Source organism: Nothobranchius furzeri, chromosome 18, assembly GCF_043380555.1.
Source record: "Nothobranchius furzeri strain GRZ-AD chromosome 18, NfurGRZ-RIMD1, whole genome shotgun sequence".
Lineage (NCBI taxonomy): Eukaryota > Metazoa > Chordata > Actinopteri > Cyprinodontiformes > Nothobranchiidae > Nothobranchius > Nothobranchius furzeri.
In genome coordinates this window covers 37,422,607-37,435,355 of record NC_091758.1, presented here as the reverse complement: position 1 = coordinate 37,435,355, position 12,749 = coordinate 37,422,607, and the positions used below count along the sequence as shown (strand labels likewise).

Here is a 12,749-nt window from a genome sequence, read left to right as displayed (position 1 = left end):
GGATTCATTATAGGGGTAGCAGTAGCTTAACAGGTCGAGGGGGTTGCCCCGTAATCGGAAGGTTGCAGGTTCGATCCCGGCTCTGAACAGAGAATTCTGCTGTTGTGTCCTTGGGCAAGACACTTAACCCACCTTGCCTGCTGGTGGTGGTCGGAGGGACCGGTGGCGCCTGTGCTGGGCAGCCTGGCCTCTGTCAGTGCGCCCCAGGGCGGCCGTGGCTACATCGTAGCTCATCCCCACCAGTGTGTGAATGTGTGTGTGTGAATGGGTGAATGATACACTGTAGTGTAAAGCGCTTTGGAGTCCTTACTCTGAGAGGCGCTATACAAGTGCGGGTCAATTATCATTTATCATTTACGAGAAAACCTGTCCTTGTTTTAATATGCGTCTATGTGCCTTAGTTTGCAGGCCAAATGGTGAAAGTGACGCCGTGTGGATCGAAACAAACCTGGGTCCATTTGCTGAATACGTAACATACTCTAAACTCCAAATCTTCAACCTTTCCCAGGTAAGTCATGCATTTCACTGCCATTCTCCTTTAAAGACAAATCTAAACAAGTTCCACCAGTGAGAAGGCTTGTAAGGAGAGCACTGTGGTTCTATTACGATGCAGAAAAAAAATCATTCATTCTCTTTGTTTGCATTGTCAGGAAGCCGTTTTGGGTGTCCTCTCACCACAAGAAAAGGTTCAGCTGCTACTGGATCCAAAAAGTGGGGCGCTGAAGGATCCCACCCTTGTAAAGGCAGTGCTCTCAAATTTGACAGAGTCTGGCAGTGTTGAGCAACTGCGTCAATTTTTCCAAACGTTTGCTGAGGTCACATTGCAGGTGAACACATAATGCTAATATTTTGACCTTTTCTTTTTCTTCGAATAGAAATGTTTTGCATCCAGCTCACAACAATCTTGTCGTGGACTCGAGCACTCAATGACAGGGACAAGCTTGAATACCAATCAGGCAGTTTTTCTAGAATTTCTCTCTAGTATGTCGATTAAAGATTCCTCAGTTCCTCAGTTGCATACAGTATGGCACAAAGATGTACTCAAAGTCTTTTCAATCAATACAACATTAAACAAGTGAACCTTCACCAGCACAAGGTTTCTTTGGTCAATTTGTTGAATCTTTGACTTTACAGGAAAACATAACCTTTATCAAAGATCCATCAGTGAGAGAGACTATCTTGAATGTGACCTTGACAGCCCTTGCTCCTGAATTTGACAATTTTACAACCCATGATTTTGTACTGTGGTTCCAAATCTACTTGAGACCTGTTATAGCAAGCCTCCAACCTGACAGCTTGCAGGTGATACCAAACAACATCAGCTGTGATGCCTACTCAGCAATGTAAGAAAGAAATACTTTGGTTTGGAAGACATCAAACTTTGGTTTCAGACTAGTCACGTTAATTATTCTCATTATCTTCAGAGTCGATGCTCTTGAGAATAGTTTGACATTCTTGCCACTGGTCATTTCCATGGATGTAAGATCCAGTTTGGAATCGATGCAGATCAACTTCCCAAGTACGTGACAATGTTGTATGCATTGCATACAAATGATTTGTCTACCAGTGTTAAAAAAAGATTAAACAACCACTACAGCAGGGAAACGTATTGACGTTATGCCTAATTTCATTCTTCTCTTTGACAGTTTGTGCAGCTAAGGATTCCTTTGTGGTAAGTTTGTTGTTAAGGTGTATTAGATTGTACAGCATTCCATCTCTTATTACAAGCACGCGCATGGACTTTGTATTGGAGGCAATGCCATGCTGTCATCATTTCTGTGACATTTACTACTAAATAATGTGCTGCTTTGTTTTTCTCCAGTGCAAGGAGACACAGGTTGTTGGTAAGTCTGACACATCGCTCTCATATCCATATAGTTGGCACTTTTGTTTGTTAAGTACCAATAATTGATGCAAAATATGGTCTGCATTTACAGAAACACTCATCTGTGCTGCAGTTGACAGGTAGATGAATTAATTTCTTAGAATCACTGCATAGTGAACAAGTACTGTCTCACAATGTAACTTAAGCAAGGCCTTTTTGATTCCTTCTGTTCAGCTCTCAAGTCCAGCAAACCTTGGCGACTGACAATTCCTCTTTGACCAAATGCACTTTTGACATCACTGAAATAGCTTGTTCTTTGGTAAGAATGTTGCCTTAAAATTATGTCATAAAATCCTATTTTGCTTGCTGTGGTATGAAGACAAGTCCACAAACATTCTGCTAAGTTGGCTTAATTTCTTGTCATTTACCCCCAATCGTAGCCATCAAATCTCACACAAGACAAAGCAGTTATACTGTTGCAATGCTCTCTGAAAGAACAAACGACATACCCAGTTGAAGTCTGGAAGCTTTTCTTCCAAAGAACATCTGGTCTGGACCAAGCTCTAGAGTTATTCAGAACCACGGTAAATTCACCAACACAAACCATTTCAACATGTTGGCAGTTTTTATTTGCCTATTCTATATCCGATTCTTTTTTCCTCAAACGTCAGGCCCTGAACAGCAGTAAAGTCATACTGACAAATGCTCTGGAAGCTCTTGGAGAAATTCAGCGCAACAAAGTCACTCAGCAAGAGCTACAAAACAAGGACTTTGTCCACAGCTGGTTCCAGAAGATCAGTCCATTCCTGGCTTCCACATCTGATAACTTCCTCATCTGCCTTAGCGGCAAAAACTTCAGCTGCCCAACTTACCAGATTGTGTAAATACACAAAAAAGTGCTTGACTGTACCTAAATAGTGCCAAAATCCTTCAGATTGCTATCATGTTAAAAGTCTTGTCTTAATCTTTTAGCATTGAGACACTAAACAACCAAAAGGCCTCCATGGACAACAAGCAACAGCAAGCAGTTTATACTCATTTCATCAAATCATTCCTGTCCAGGAAAGATTTGCCAGGTAAAGCTAATCTCTCCGGCCACCCCTGTAATTTGTTGATTGCGTGTGGTGTAACCACACAGCCAGTACCTGAACTTCTCTGTCATTGGCAGACCCTGGCTGTGTCTCTTCTGTCAATGATAGTCAACAGTGGCTACAAGCAAACTTTGGAAGCTTTTCCAGTTTTGCAACTATTCAGGATTTGCAAGTGCTCAATCAAAATTTCTCCATCGTAAGCCCCTCCTTTACTTTCTGATATTCTCTGTCAAAAGACATGTCTTAGATTTATTTCTATTTGATTTTAAAACCATTATTATTTATCCCTAGAATGTGACCTTGTCACAACTGGCGCCATCTCAAGTGGCAGAGTTACTACTGAGCTCAAACATAACAGTTGACGTCAACCTGATCAATCAGGTCTTTGAACGTTTAGCTGCTGGCAACGCATTGGAAAACGTGGATGAGTTTCTCACTCAGCTCACAGCAGAAGGACAGGTAGGCTACACTCTGAAGCAGCAAATAAAATCATTGTACAATACGGAAATATTCAAGCAAATGAAACCACAGACCATCTATACATCTTCAAAGCTCCTCATAACTACGTATCTTTTAAGGAGATGTTTCACAACATATTAGTGATTTACAGCATTTAAAAAATACTGCATTGGATACTAACATCACAGCAAGTGCGTGATAATTGGTTTTCTCCATTTGTCAATATTTCACAGGTCCCACAGTTCCAACCTGTTGTGAGGGATCGCATGATGAACAGGACCTTTGACATCATCAGTCCACACTTCATAAGCTTCCAAAGAAACGACTATTCTCTTTGGTTCCGAGTCAAGCTGCTCCCTATCCTTGCAAGTTTCACTCCAGAGATGCTCCAAAATGTAACCTCAACCATCAACTGCACAAACTATCAGATCATGTGAGTTGTGAGCAACACTTGACTTCATCAAAGTGCTTTTGAGCGACCATGTAGGAAAGTAGTCTTTCCGTCTTCGCAGTGTGAGTGGGATGGCCGATGTTTCCTCCGCCATGCCCCAGTATAGACAACAAGAAATTGCAGCAGTTCTGCTCAGCTACATGACCAAATCTGTCAACATCATCAACCAGCCAGGTAGGTCTGACGCACTGAAAGTGATTTGCTGTACTGCTTGTAATCATGTGCAAACATATTTAGAACAATAGTGGATTCATTATAGGGGTAGCAGTAGCTTAACAGGTCGAGGGGGTTGCCCCGTAATCGGAAGGTTGCAGGTTCGATCCCGGCTCTGAACAGAGAATTCTGCTGTTGTGTCCTTGGGCAAGACACTTAACCCACCTTGCCTGCTGGTGGTGGTCGGAGGGACCGGTGGCGCCTGTGCTGGGCAGCCTGGCCTCTGTCAGTGCGCCCCAGGGCGGCCGTGGCTACATCGTAGCTCATCCCCACCAGTGTGTGAATGTGTGTGTGTGTGTGAATGGGTGAATGATACACTGTAGTGTAAAGCGCTTTGGAGTCCTTACTCTGAGAGGCGCTATACAAGTGCGGGTCAATTATCATTTATCATTTACGAGAAAACCTGTCCTTGTTTTAATATGCGTCTATGTGCCTTAGTTTGCAGGCCAAATGGTGAAAGTGACGCCGTGTGGATCGAAACAAACCTGGGTCCATTTGCTGAATACGTAACATACTCTAAACTCCAAATCTTCAACCTTTCCCAGGTAAGTCATGCATTTCATTGCCATTCTCCTTTAAAGACAAATCTAAACAAGTTCCACCAGTGAGAAGGCTTGTAAGGAGAGCACTGTGGTTCTATTACGATGCAGAAAAAAAAGCATTCATTCTCTTTGTTTGCATTGTCAGGAAGCCGTTTTGGGTGTCCTCTCACCACAAGAAAAGGTTCAGCTGCTACTGGATCCAAAAAGTGGGGCGCTGAAGGATCCCACCCTTGTAAAGGCAGTGCTCTCAAATTTGACAGAGTCTGGCAGTGTTGAGCAACTGCGTCAATTTTTCCAAACGTTTGCTGAGGTCACATTGCAGGTGAACACATAATGCTAATATTTTGACCTTTTCTTTTTCTTCGAATAGAAATGTTTTGCATCCAGCTCACAACAATCTTGTCGTGGACTCGAGCACTCAATGACAGGGACAAGCTTGAATACCAATCAGGCAGTTTTTCTAGAATTTCTCTCTAGTATGTCGATTAAAGATTCCTCAGTTCCTCAGTTGCATACAGTATGGCACAAAGATGTACTCAAAGTCTTTTCAATCAATACAACATTAAACAAGTGAACCTTCACCAGCACAAGGTTTCTTTGGTCAATTTGTTGAATCTTTGACTTTACAGGAAAACATAACCTTTATCAAAGATCCATCAGTGAGAGAGACTATCTTGAATGTGACCTTGACAGCCCTTGCTCCTGAATTTGACAATTTTACAACCCATGATTTTGTACTGTGGTTCCAAATCTACTTGAGACCTGTTATAGCAAGCCTCCAACCTGACAGCTTGCAGGTGATACCAAACAACATCAGCTGTGATGCCTACTCAGCAATGTAAGAAAGAAATACTTTGGTTTGGAAGACATCAAACTTTGGTTTCAGACTAGTCACGTTAATTATTCTCATTATCTTCAGAGTCGATGCTCTTGAGAATAGTTTGACATTCTTGCCACTGGTCATTTCCATGGATGTAAGATCCAGTTTGGAATCGATGCAGATCAACTTCCCAAGTACGTGACAATGTTGTATGCATTGCATACAAATGATTTGTCTACCAGTGTTAAAAAAAGATTAAACAACCACTACAGCAGGGAAACGTATTGACGTTATGCCTAATTTCATTCTTCTCTTTGACAGTTTGTGCAGCTAAGGATTCCTTTGTGGTAAGTTTGTTGTTAAGGTGTATTAGATTGTACAGCATTCCATCTCTTATTACAAGCACGCGCATGGACTTTGTATTGGAGGCAATGCCATGCTGTCATCATTTCTGTGACATTTACTACTAAATAATGTGCTGCTTTGTTTTTCTCCAGTGCAAGGAGACACAGGTTGTTGGTAAGTCTGACACATCGCTCTCATATCCATATAGTTGGCACTTTTGTTTGTTAAGTACCAATAATTGATGCAAAATATGGTCTGCATTTACAGAAACACTCATCTGTGCTGCAGTTGACAGGTAGATGAATTAATTTCTTAGAATCACTGCATAGTGAACAAGTACTGTCTCACAATGTAACTTAAGCAAGGCCTTTTTGATTCCTTCTGTTCAGCTCTCAAGTCCAGCAAACCTTGGCGACTGACAATTCCTCTTTGACCAAATGCACTTTTGACATCACTGAAATAGCTTGTTCTTTGGTAAGAATGTTGCCTTAAAATTATGTCATAAAATCCTATTTTGCTTGCTGTGGTATGAAGACAAGTCCACAAACATTCTGCTAAGTTGGCTTAATTTCTTGTCATTTACCCCCAATCGTAGCCATCAAATCTCACACAAGACAAAGCAGTTATACTGTTGCAATGCTCTCTGAAAGAACAAACGACATACCCAGTTGAAGTCTGGAAGCTTTTCTTCCAAAGAACATCTGGTCTGGACCAAGCTCTAGAGTTATTCAGAACCACGGTAAATTCACCAACACAAACCATTTCAACATGTTGGCAGTTTTTATTTGCCTATTCTATATCCGATTCTTTTTTCCTCAAACGTCAGGCCCTGAACAGCAGTAAAGTCATACTGACAAATGCTCTGGAAGCTCTTGGAGAAATTCAGCGCAACAAAGTCACTCAGCAAGAGCTACAAAACAAGGACTTTGTCCACAGCTGGTTCCAGAAGATCAGTCCATTCCTGGCTTCCACATCTGATAACTTCCTCATCTGCCTTAGCGGCAAAAACTTCAGCTGCCCAACTTACCAGATTGTGTAAATACACAAAAAAGTGCTTGACTGTACCTAAATAGTGCCAAAATCCTTCAGATTGCTATCATGTTAAAAGTCTTGTCTTAATCTTTTAGCATTGAGACACTAAACAACCAAAAGGCCTCCATGGACAACAAGCAACAGCAAGCAGTTTATACTCATTTCATCAAATCATTCCTGTCCAGGAAAGATTTGCCAGGTAAAGCTAATCTCTCCGGCCACCCCTGTAATTTGTTGATTGCGTGTGGTGTAACCACACAGCCAGTACCTGAACTTCTCTGTCATTGGCAGACCCTGGCTGTGTCTCTTCTGTCAATGATAGTCAACAGTGGCTACAAGCAAACTTTGGAAGCTTTTCCAGTTTTGCAACTATTCAGGATTTGCAAGTGCTCAATCAAAATTTCTCCATCGTAAGCCCCTCCTTTACTTTCTGATATTCTCTGTCAAAAGACATGTCTTAGATTTATTTCTATTTGATTTTAAAACCATTATTATTTATCCCTAGAATGTGACCTTGTCACAACTGGCGCCATCTCAAGTGGCAGAGTTACTACTGAGCTCAAACATAACAGTTGACGTCAACCTGATCAATCAGGTCTTTGAACGTTTAGCTGCTGGCAACGCATTGGAAAACGTGGATGAGTTTCTCACTCAGCTCACAGCAGAAGGACAGGTAGGCTACACTCTGAAGCAGCAAATAAAATCATTGTACAATACGGAAATATTCAAGCAAATGAAACCACAGACCATCTATACATCTTCAAAGCTCCTCATAACTACGTATCTTTTAAGGAGATGTTTCACAACATATTAGTGATTTACAGCATTTAAAAAATACTGCATTGGATACTAACATCACAGCAAGTGCGTGATAATTGGTTTTCTCCATTTGTCAATATTTCACAGGTCCCACAGTTCCAACCTGTTGTGAGGGATCGCATGATGAACAGGACCTTTGACATCATCAGTCCACACTTCATAAGCTTCCAAAGAAACGACTATTCTCTTTGGTTCCGAGTCAAGCTGCTCCCTATCCTTGCAAGTTTCACTCCAGAGATGCTCCAAAATGTAACCTCAACCATCAACTGCACAAACTATCAGATCATGTGAGTTGTGAGCAACACTTGACTTCATCAAAGTGCTTTTGAGCGACCATGTAGGAAAGTAGTCTTTCCGTCTTCGCAGTGTGAGTGGGATGGCCGATGTTTCCTCCGACATGCCCCAGTATAGACAACAAGAAATTGCAGCAGTTCTGCTCAGCTACATGACCAAATCTGTCAACATCATCAACCAGCCAGGTAGGTCTGACGCACTGAAAGTGATTTGCTGTACTGCTTGTAATCATGTGCAAACATATTTAGAACAATAGTGGATTCATTATAGGGGTAGCAGTAGCTTAACAGGTCGAGGGGGTTGCCCCGTAATCGGAAGGTTGCAGGTTCGATCCCGGCTCTGAACAGAGAATTCTGCTGTTGTGTCCTTGGGCAAGACACTTAACCCACCTTGCCTGCTGGTGGTGGTCGGAGGGACCGGTGGCGCCTGTGCTGGGCAGCCTGGCCTCTGTCAGTGCGCCCCAGGGCGGCCGTGGCTACATCGTAGCTCATCCCCACCAGTGTGTGAATGTGTGTGTGTGTGAATGGGTGAATGATACACTGTAGTGTAAAGCGCTTTGGAGTCCTTACTCTGAGAGGCGCTATACAAGTGCGGGTCAATTATCATTTATCATTTACGAGAAAACCTGTCCTTGTTTTAATATGCGTCTATGTGCCTTAGTTTGCAGGCCAAATGGTGAAAGTGACGCCGTGTGGATCGAAACAAACCTGGGTCCATTTGCTGAATACGTAACATACTCTAAACTCCAAATCTTCAACCTTTCCCAGGTAAGTCATGCATTTCATTGCCATTCTCCTTTAAAGACAAATCTAAACAAGTTCCACCAGTGAGAAGGCTTGTAAGGAGAGCACTGTGGTTCTATTACGATGCAGAAAAAAAAGCATTCATTCTCTTTGTTTGCATTGTCAGGAAGCCGTTTTGGGTGTCCTCTCACCACAAGAAAAGGTTCAGCTGCTACTGGATCCAAAAAGTGGGGCGCTGAAGGATCCCACCCTTGTAAAGGCAGTGCTCTCAAATTTGACAGAGTCTGGCAGTGTTGAGCAACTGCGTCAATTTTTCCAAACGTTTGCTGAGGTCACATTGCAGGTGAACACATAATGCTAATATTTTGACCTTTTCTTTTTCTTCGAATAGAAATGTTTTGCATCCAGCTCACAACAATCTTGTCGTGGACTCGAGCACTCATGACAGGGACAAGCTTGAATACCAATCAGGCAGTTTTTCTAGAATTTCTCTCTAGTATGTCGATTAAAGATTCCTCAGTTCCTCAGTTGCATACAGTATGGCACAAAGATGTACTCAAAGTCTTTTCAATCAATACAACATTAAACAAGTGAACCTTCACCAGCACAAGGTTTCTTTGGTCAATTTGTTGAATCTTTGACTTTACAGGAAAACATAACCTTTATCAAAGATCCATCAGTGAGAGAGACTATCTTGAATGTGACCTTGACAGCCCTTGCTCCTGAATTTGACAATTTTACAACCCATGATTTTGTACTGTGGTTCCAAATCTACTTGAGACCTGTTATAGCAAGCCTCCAACCTGACAGCTTGCAGGTGATACCAAACAACATCAGCTGTGATGCCTACTCAGCAATGTAAGAAAGAAATACTTTGGTTTGGAAGACATCAAACTTTGGTTTCAGACTAGTCACGTTAATTATTCTCATTATCTTCAGAGTCGATGCTCTTGAGAATAGTTTGACATTCTTGCCACTGGTCATTTCCATGGATGTAAGATCCAGTTTGGAATCGATGCAGATCAACTTCCCAAGTACGTGACAATGTTGTATGCATTGCATACAAATGATTTGTCTACCAGTGTTAAAAAAAGATTAAACAACCACTACAGCAGGGAAACGTATTGACGTTATGCCTAATTTCATTCTTCTCTTTGACAGTTTGTGCAGCTAAGGATTCCTTTGTGGTAAGTTTGTTGTTAAGGTGTATTAGATTGTACAGCATTCCATCTCTTATTACAAGCACGCGCATGGACTTTGTATTGGAGGCAATGCCATGCTGTCATCATTTCTGTGACATTTACTACTAAATAATGTGCTGCTTTGTTTTTCTCCAGTGCAAGGAGACACAGGTTGTTGGTAAGTCTGACACATCGCTCTCATATCCATATAGTTGGCACTTTTGTTTGTTAAGTACCAATAATTGATGCAAAATATGGTCTGCATTTACAGAAACACTCATCTGTGCTGCAGTTGACAGGTAGATGAATTAATTTCTTAGAATCACTGCATAGTGAACAAGTACTGTCTCACAATGTAACTTAAGCAAGGCCTTTTTGATTCCTTCTGTTCAGCTCTCAAGTCCAGCAAACCTTGGCGACTGACAATTCCTCTTTGACCAAATGCACTTTTGACATCACTGAAATAGCTTGTTCTTTGGTAAGAATGTTGCCTTAAAATTATGTCATAAAATCCTATTTTGCTTGCTGTGGTATGAAGACAAGTCCACAAACATTCTGCTAAGTTGGCTTAATTTCTTGTCATTTACCCCCAATCGTAGCCATCAAATCTCACACAAGACAAAGCAGTTATACTGTTGCAATGCTCTCTGAAAGAACAAACGACATACCCAGTTGAAGTCTGGAAGCTTTTCTTCCAAAGAACATCTGGTCTGGACCAAGCTCTAGAGTTATTCAGAACCACGGTAAATTCACCAACACAAACCATTTCAACATGTTGGCAGTTTTTATTTGCCTATTCTATATCCGATTCTTTTTTCCTCAAACGTCAGGCCCTGAACAGCAGTAAAGTCATACTGACAAATGCTCTGGAAGCTCTTGGAGAAATTCAGCGCAACAAAGTCACTCAGCAAGAGCTACAAAACAAGGACTTTGTCCACAGCTGGTTCCAGAAGATCAGTCCATTCCTGGCTTCCACATCTGATAACTTCCTCATCTGCCTTAGCGGCAAAAACTTCAGCTGCCCAACTTACCAGATTGTGTAAATACACAAAAAAGTGCTTGACTGTACCTAAATAGTGCCAAAATCCTTCAGATTGCTATCATGTTAAAAGTCTTGTCTTAATCTTTTAGCATTGAGACACTAAACAACCAAAAGGCCTCCATGGACAACAAGCAACAGCAAGCAGTTTATACTCATTTCATCAAATCATTCCTGTCCAGGAAAGATTTGCCAGGTAAAGCTAATCTCTCCGGCCACCCCTGTAATTTGTTGATTGCGTGTGGTGTAACCACACAGCCAGTACCTGAACTTCTCTGTCATTGGCAGACCCTGGCTGTGTCTCTTCTGTCAATGATAGTCAACAGTGGCTACAAGCAAACTTTGGAAGCTTTTCCAGTTTTGCAACTATTCAGGATTTGCAAGTGCTCAATCAAAATTTCTCCATCGTAAGCCCCTCCTTTACTTTCTGATATTCTCTGTCAAAAGACATGTCTTAGATTTATTTCTATTTGATTTTAAAACCATTATTATTTATCCCTAGAATGTGACCTTGTCACAACTGGCGCCATCTCAAGTGGCAGAGTTACTACTGAGCTCAAACATAACAGTTGACGTCAACCTGATCAATCAGGTCTTTGAACGTTTAGCTGCTGGCAACGCATTGGAAAACGTGGATGAGTTTCTCACTCAGCTCACAGCAGAAGGACAGGTAGGCTACACTCTGAAGCAGCAAATAAAATCATTGTACAATACGGAAATATTCAAGCAAATGAAACCACAGACCATCTATACATCTTCAAAGCTCCTCATAACTACGTATCTTTTAAGGAGATGTTTCACAACATATTAGTGATTTACAGCATTTAAAAAATACTGCATTGGATACTAACATCACAGCAAGTGCGTGATAATTGGTTTTCTCCATTTGTCAATATTTCACAGGTCCCACAGTTCCAACCTGTTGTGAGGGATCGCATGATGAACAGGACCTTTGACATCATCAGTCCACACTTCATAAGCTTCCAAAGAAACGACTATTCTCTTTGGTTCCGAGTCAAGCTGCTCCCTATCCTTGCAAGTTTCACTCCAGAGATGCTCCAAAATGTAACCTCAACCATCAACTGCACAAACTATCAGATCATGTGAGTTGTGAGCAACACTTGACTTCATCAAAGTGCTTTTGAGCGACCATGTAGGAAAGTAGTCTTTCCGTCTTCGCAGTGTGAGTGGGATGGCCGATGTTTCCTCCGCCATGCCCCAGTATAGACAACAAGAAATTGCAGCAGTTCTGCTCAGCTACATGACCAAATCTGTCAACATCATCAACCAGCCAGGTAGGTCTGACGCACTGAAAGTGATTTGCTGTACTGCTTGTAATCATGTGCAAACATATTTAGAACAATAGTGGATTCATTATAGGGGTAGCAGTAGCTTAACAGGTCGAGGGGGTTGCCCCGTAATCGGAAGGTTGCAGGTTCGATCCCGGCTCTGAACAGAGAATTCTGCTGTTGTGTCCTTGGGCAAGACACTTAACCCACCTTGCCTGCTGGTGGTGGTCGGAGGGACCGGTGGCGCCTGTGCTGGGCAGCCTGGCCTCTGTCAGTGCGCCCCAGGGCGGCCGTGGCTACATCGTAGCTCATCCCCACCAGTGTGTGAATGTGTGTGTGTGTGAATGGGTGAATGATACACTGTAGTGTAAAGCGCTTTGGAGTCCTTACTCTGAGAGGCGCTATACAAGTGCGGGTCAATTATCATTTATCATTTACGAGAAAACCTGTCCTTGTTTTAATATGCGTCTATGTGCCTTAGTTTGCAGGCCAAATGGTGAAAGTGACGCCGTGTGGATCGAAACAAACCTGGGTCCATTTGCTGAATACGTAACATACTCTAAACTCCAAATCTTCAACCTTTCCCAGGTAAGTCATGCATTTCAC

At 42.1% G+C, this 12,749-nt stretch overlaps 1 protein-coding gene across 1 annotated transcript in view; it reads left to right on the top strand.

Moving 5' to 3' along the window:
• The window catches only part of LOC139063876 (uncharacterized), a 42,435-nt gene that overhangs the window by 29,161 nt on the left and 525 nt on the right, over positions 1 to 12,749 (top strand). The window contains exons 104-146 of the mRNA XM_070546796.1: positions 402 to 508; positions 651 to 827; positions 1,135 to 1,343; positions 1,425 to 1,519; positions 1,647 to 1,672; positions 1,823 to 1,844; positions 1,938 to 1,965; positions 2,060 to 2,144; positions 2,266 to 2,705; positions 2,798 to 2,901; positions 2,994 to 3,112; positions 3,208 to 3,375; positions 3,609 to 3,808; positions 3,888 to 4,000; positions 4,478 to 4,584; positions 4,727 to 4,903; positions 5,211 to 5,419; positions 5,501 to 5,595; positions 5,723 to 5,748; positions 5,899 to 5,920; positions 6,014 to 6,041; positions 6,136 to 6,220; positions 6,342 to 6,781; positions 6,874 to 6,977; positions 7,070 to 7,188; positions 7,284 to 7,451; positions 7,685 to 7,884; positions 7,964 to 8,076; positions 8,552 to 8,658; positions 8,801 to 8,977; positions 9,284 to 9,492; positions 9,574 to 9,668; positions 9,796 to 9,821; positions 9,972 to 9,993; positions 10,087 to 10,114; positions 10,209 to 10,293; positions 10,415 to 10,854; positions 10,947 to 11,050; positions 11,143 to 11,261; positions 11,357 to 11,524; positions 11,758 to 11,957; positions 12,037 to 12,149; positions 12,625 to 12,731. Of these exons, the coding sequence (XP_070402897.1) occupies positions 402 to 508; positions 651 to 827; positions 1,135 to 1,343; positions 1,425 to 1,519; positions 1,647 to 1,672; positions 1,823 to 1,844; positions 1,938 to 1,965; positions 2,060 to 2,144; positions 2,266 to 2,705; positions 2,798 to 2,901; positions 2,994 to 3,112; positions 3,208 to 3,375; positions 3,609 to 3,808; positions 3,888 to 4,000; positions 4,478 to 4,584; positions 4,727 to 4,903; positions 5,211 to 5,419; positions 5,501 to 5,595; positions 5,723 to 5,748; positions 5,899 to 5,920; positions 6,014 to 6,041; positions 6,136 to 6,220; positions 6,342 to 6,781; positions 6,874 to 6,977; positions 7,070 to 7,188; positions 7,284 to 7,451; positions 7,685 to 7,884; positions 7,964 to 8,076; positions 8,552 to 8,658; positions 8,801 to 8,977; positions 9,284 to 9,492; positions 9,574 to 9,668; positions 9,796 to 9,821; positions 9,972 to 9,993; positions 10,087 to 10,114; positions 10,209 to 10,293; positions 10,415 to 10,854; positions 10,947 to 11,050; positions 11,143 to 11,261; positions 11,357 to 11,524; positions 11,758 to 11,957; positions 12,037 to 12,149; positions 12,625 to 12,731 (5,786 nt within the window). The remainder of the gene's footprint in view (positions 1 to 401; positions 509 to 650; positions 828 to 1,134; positions 1,344 to 1,424; positions 1,520 to 1,646; positions 1,673 to 1,822; positions 1,845 to 1,937; positions 1,966 to 2,059; positions 2,145 to 2,265; positions 2,706 to 2,797; positions 2,902 to 2,993; positions 3,113 to 3,207; positions 3,376 to 3,608; positions 3,809 to 3,887; positions 4,001 to 4,477; positions 4,585 to 4,726; positions 4,904 to 5,210; positions 5,420 to 5,500; positions 5,596 to 5,722; positions 5,749 to 5,898; positions 5,921 to 6,013; positions 6,042 to 6,135; positions 6,221 to 6,341; positions 6,782 to 6,873; positions 6,978 to 7,069; positions 7,189 to 7,283; positions 7,452 to 7,684; positions 7,885 to 7,963; positions 8,077 to 8,551; positions 8,659 to 8,800; positions 8,978 to 9,283; positions 9,493 to 9,573; positions 9,669 to 9,795; positions 9,822 to 9,971; positions 9,994 to 10,086; positions 10,115 to 10,208; positions 10,294 to 10,414; positions 10,855 to 10,946; positions 11,051 to 11,142; positions 11,262 to 11,356; positions 11,525 to 11,757; positions 11,958 to 12,036; positions 12,150 to 12,624; positions 12,732 to 12,749) is intronic.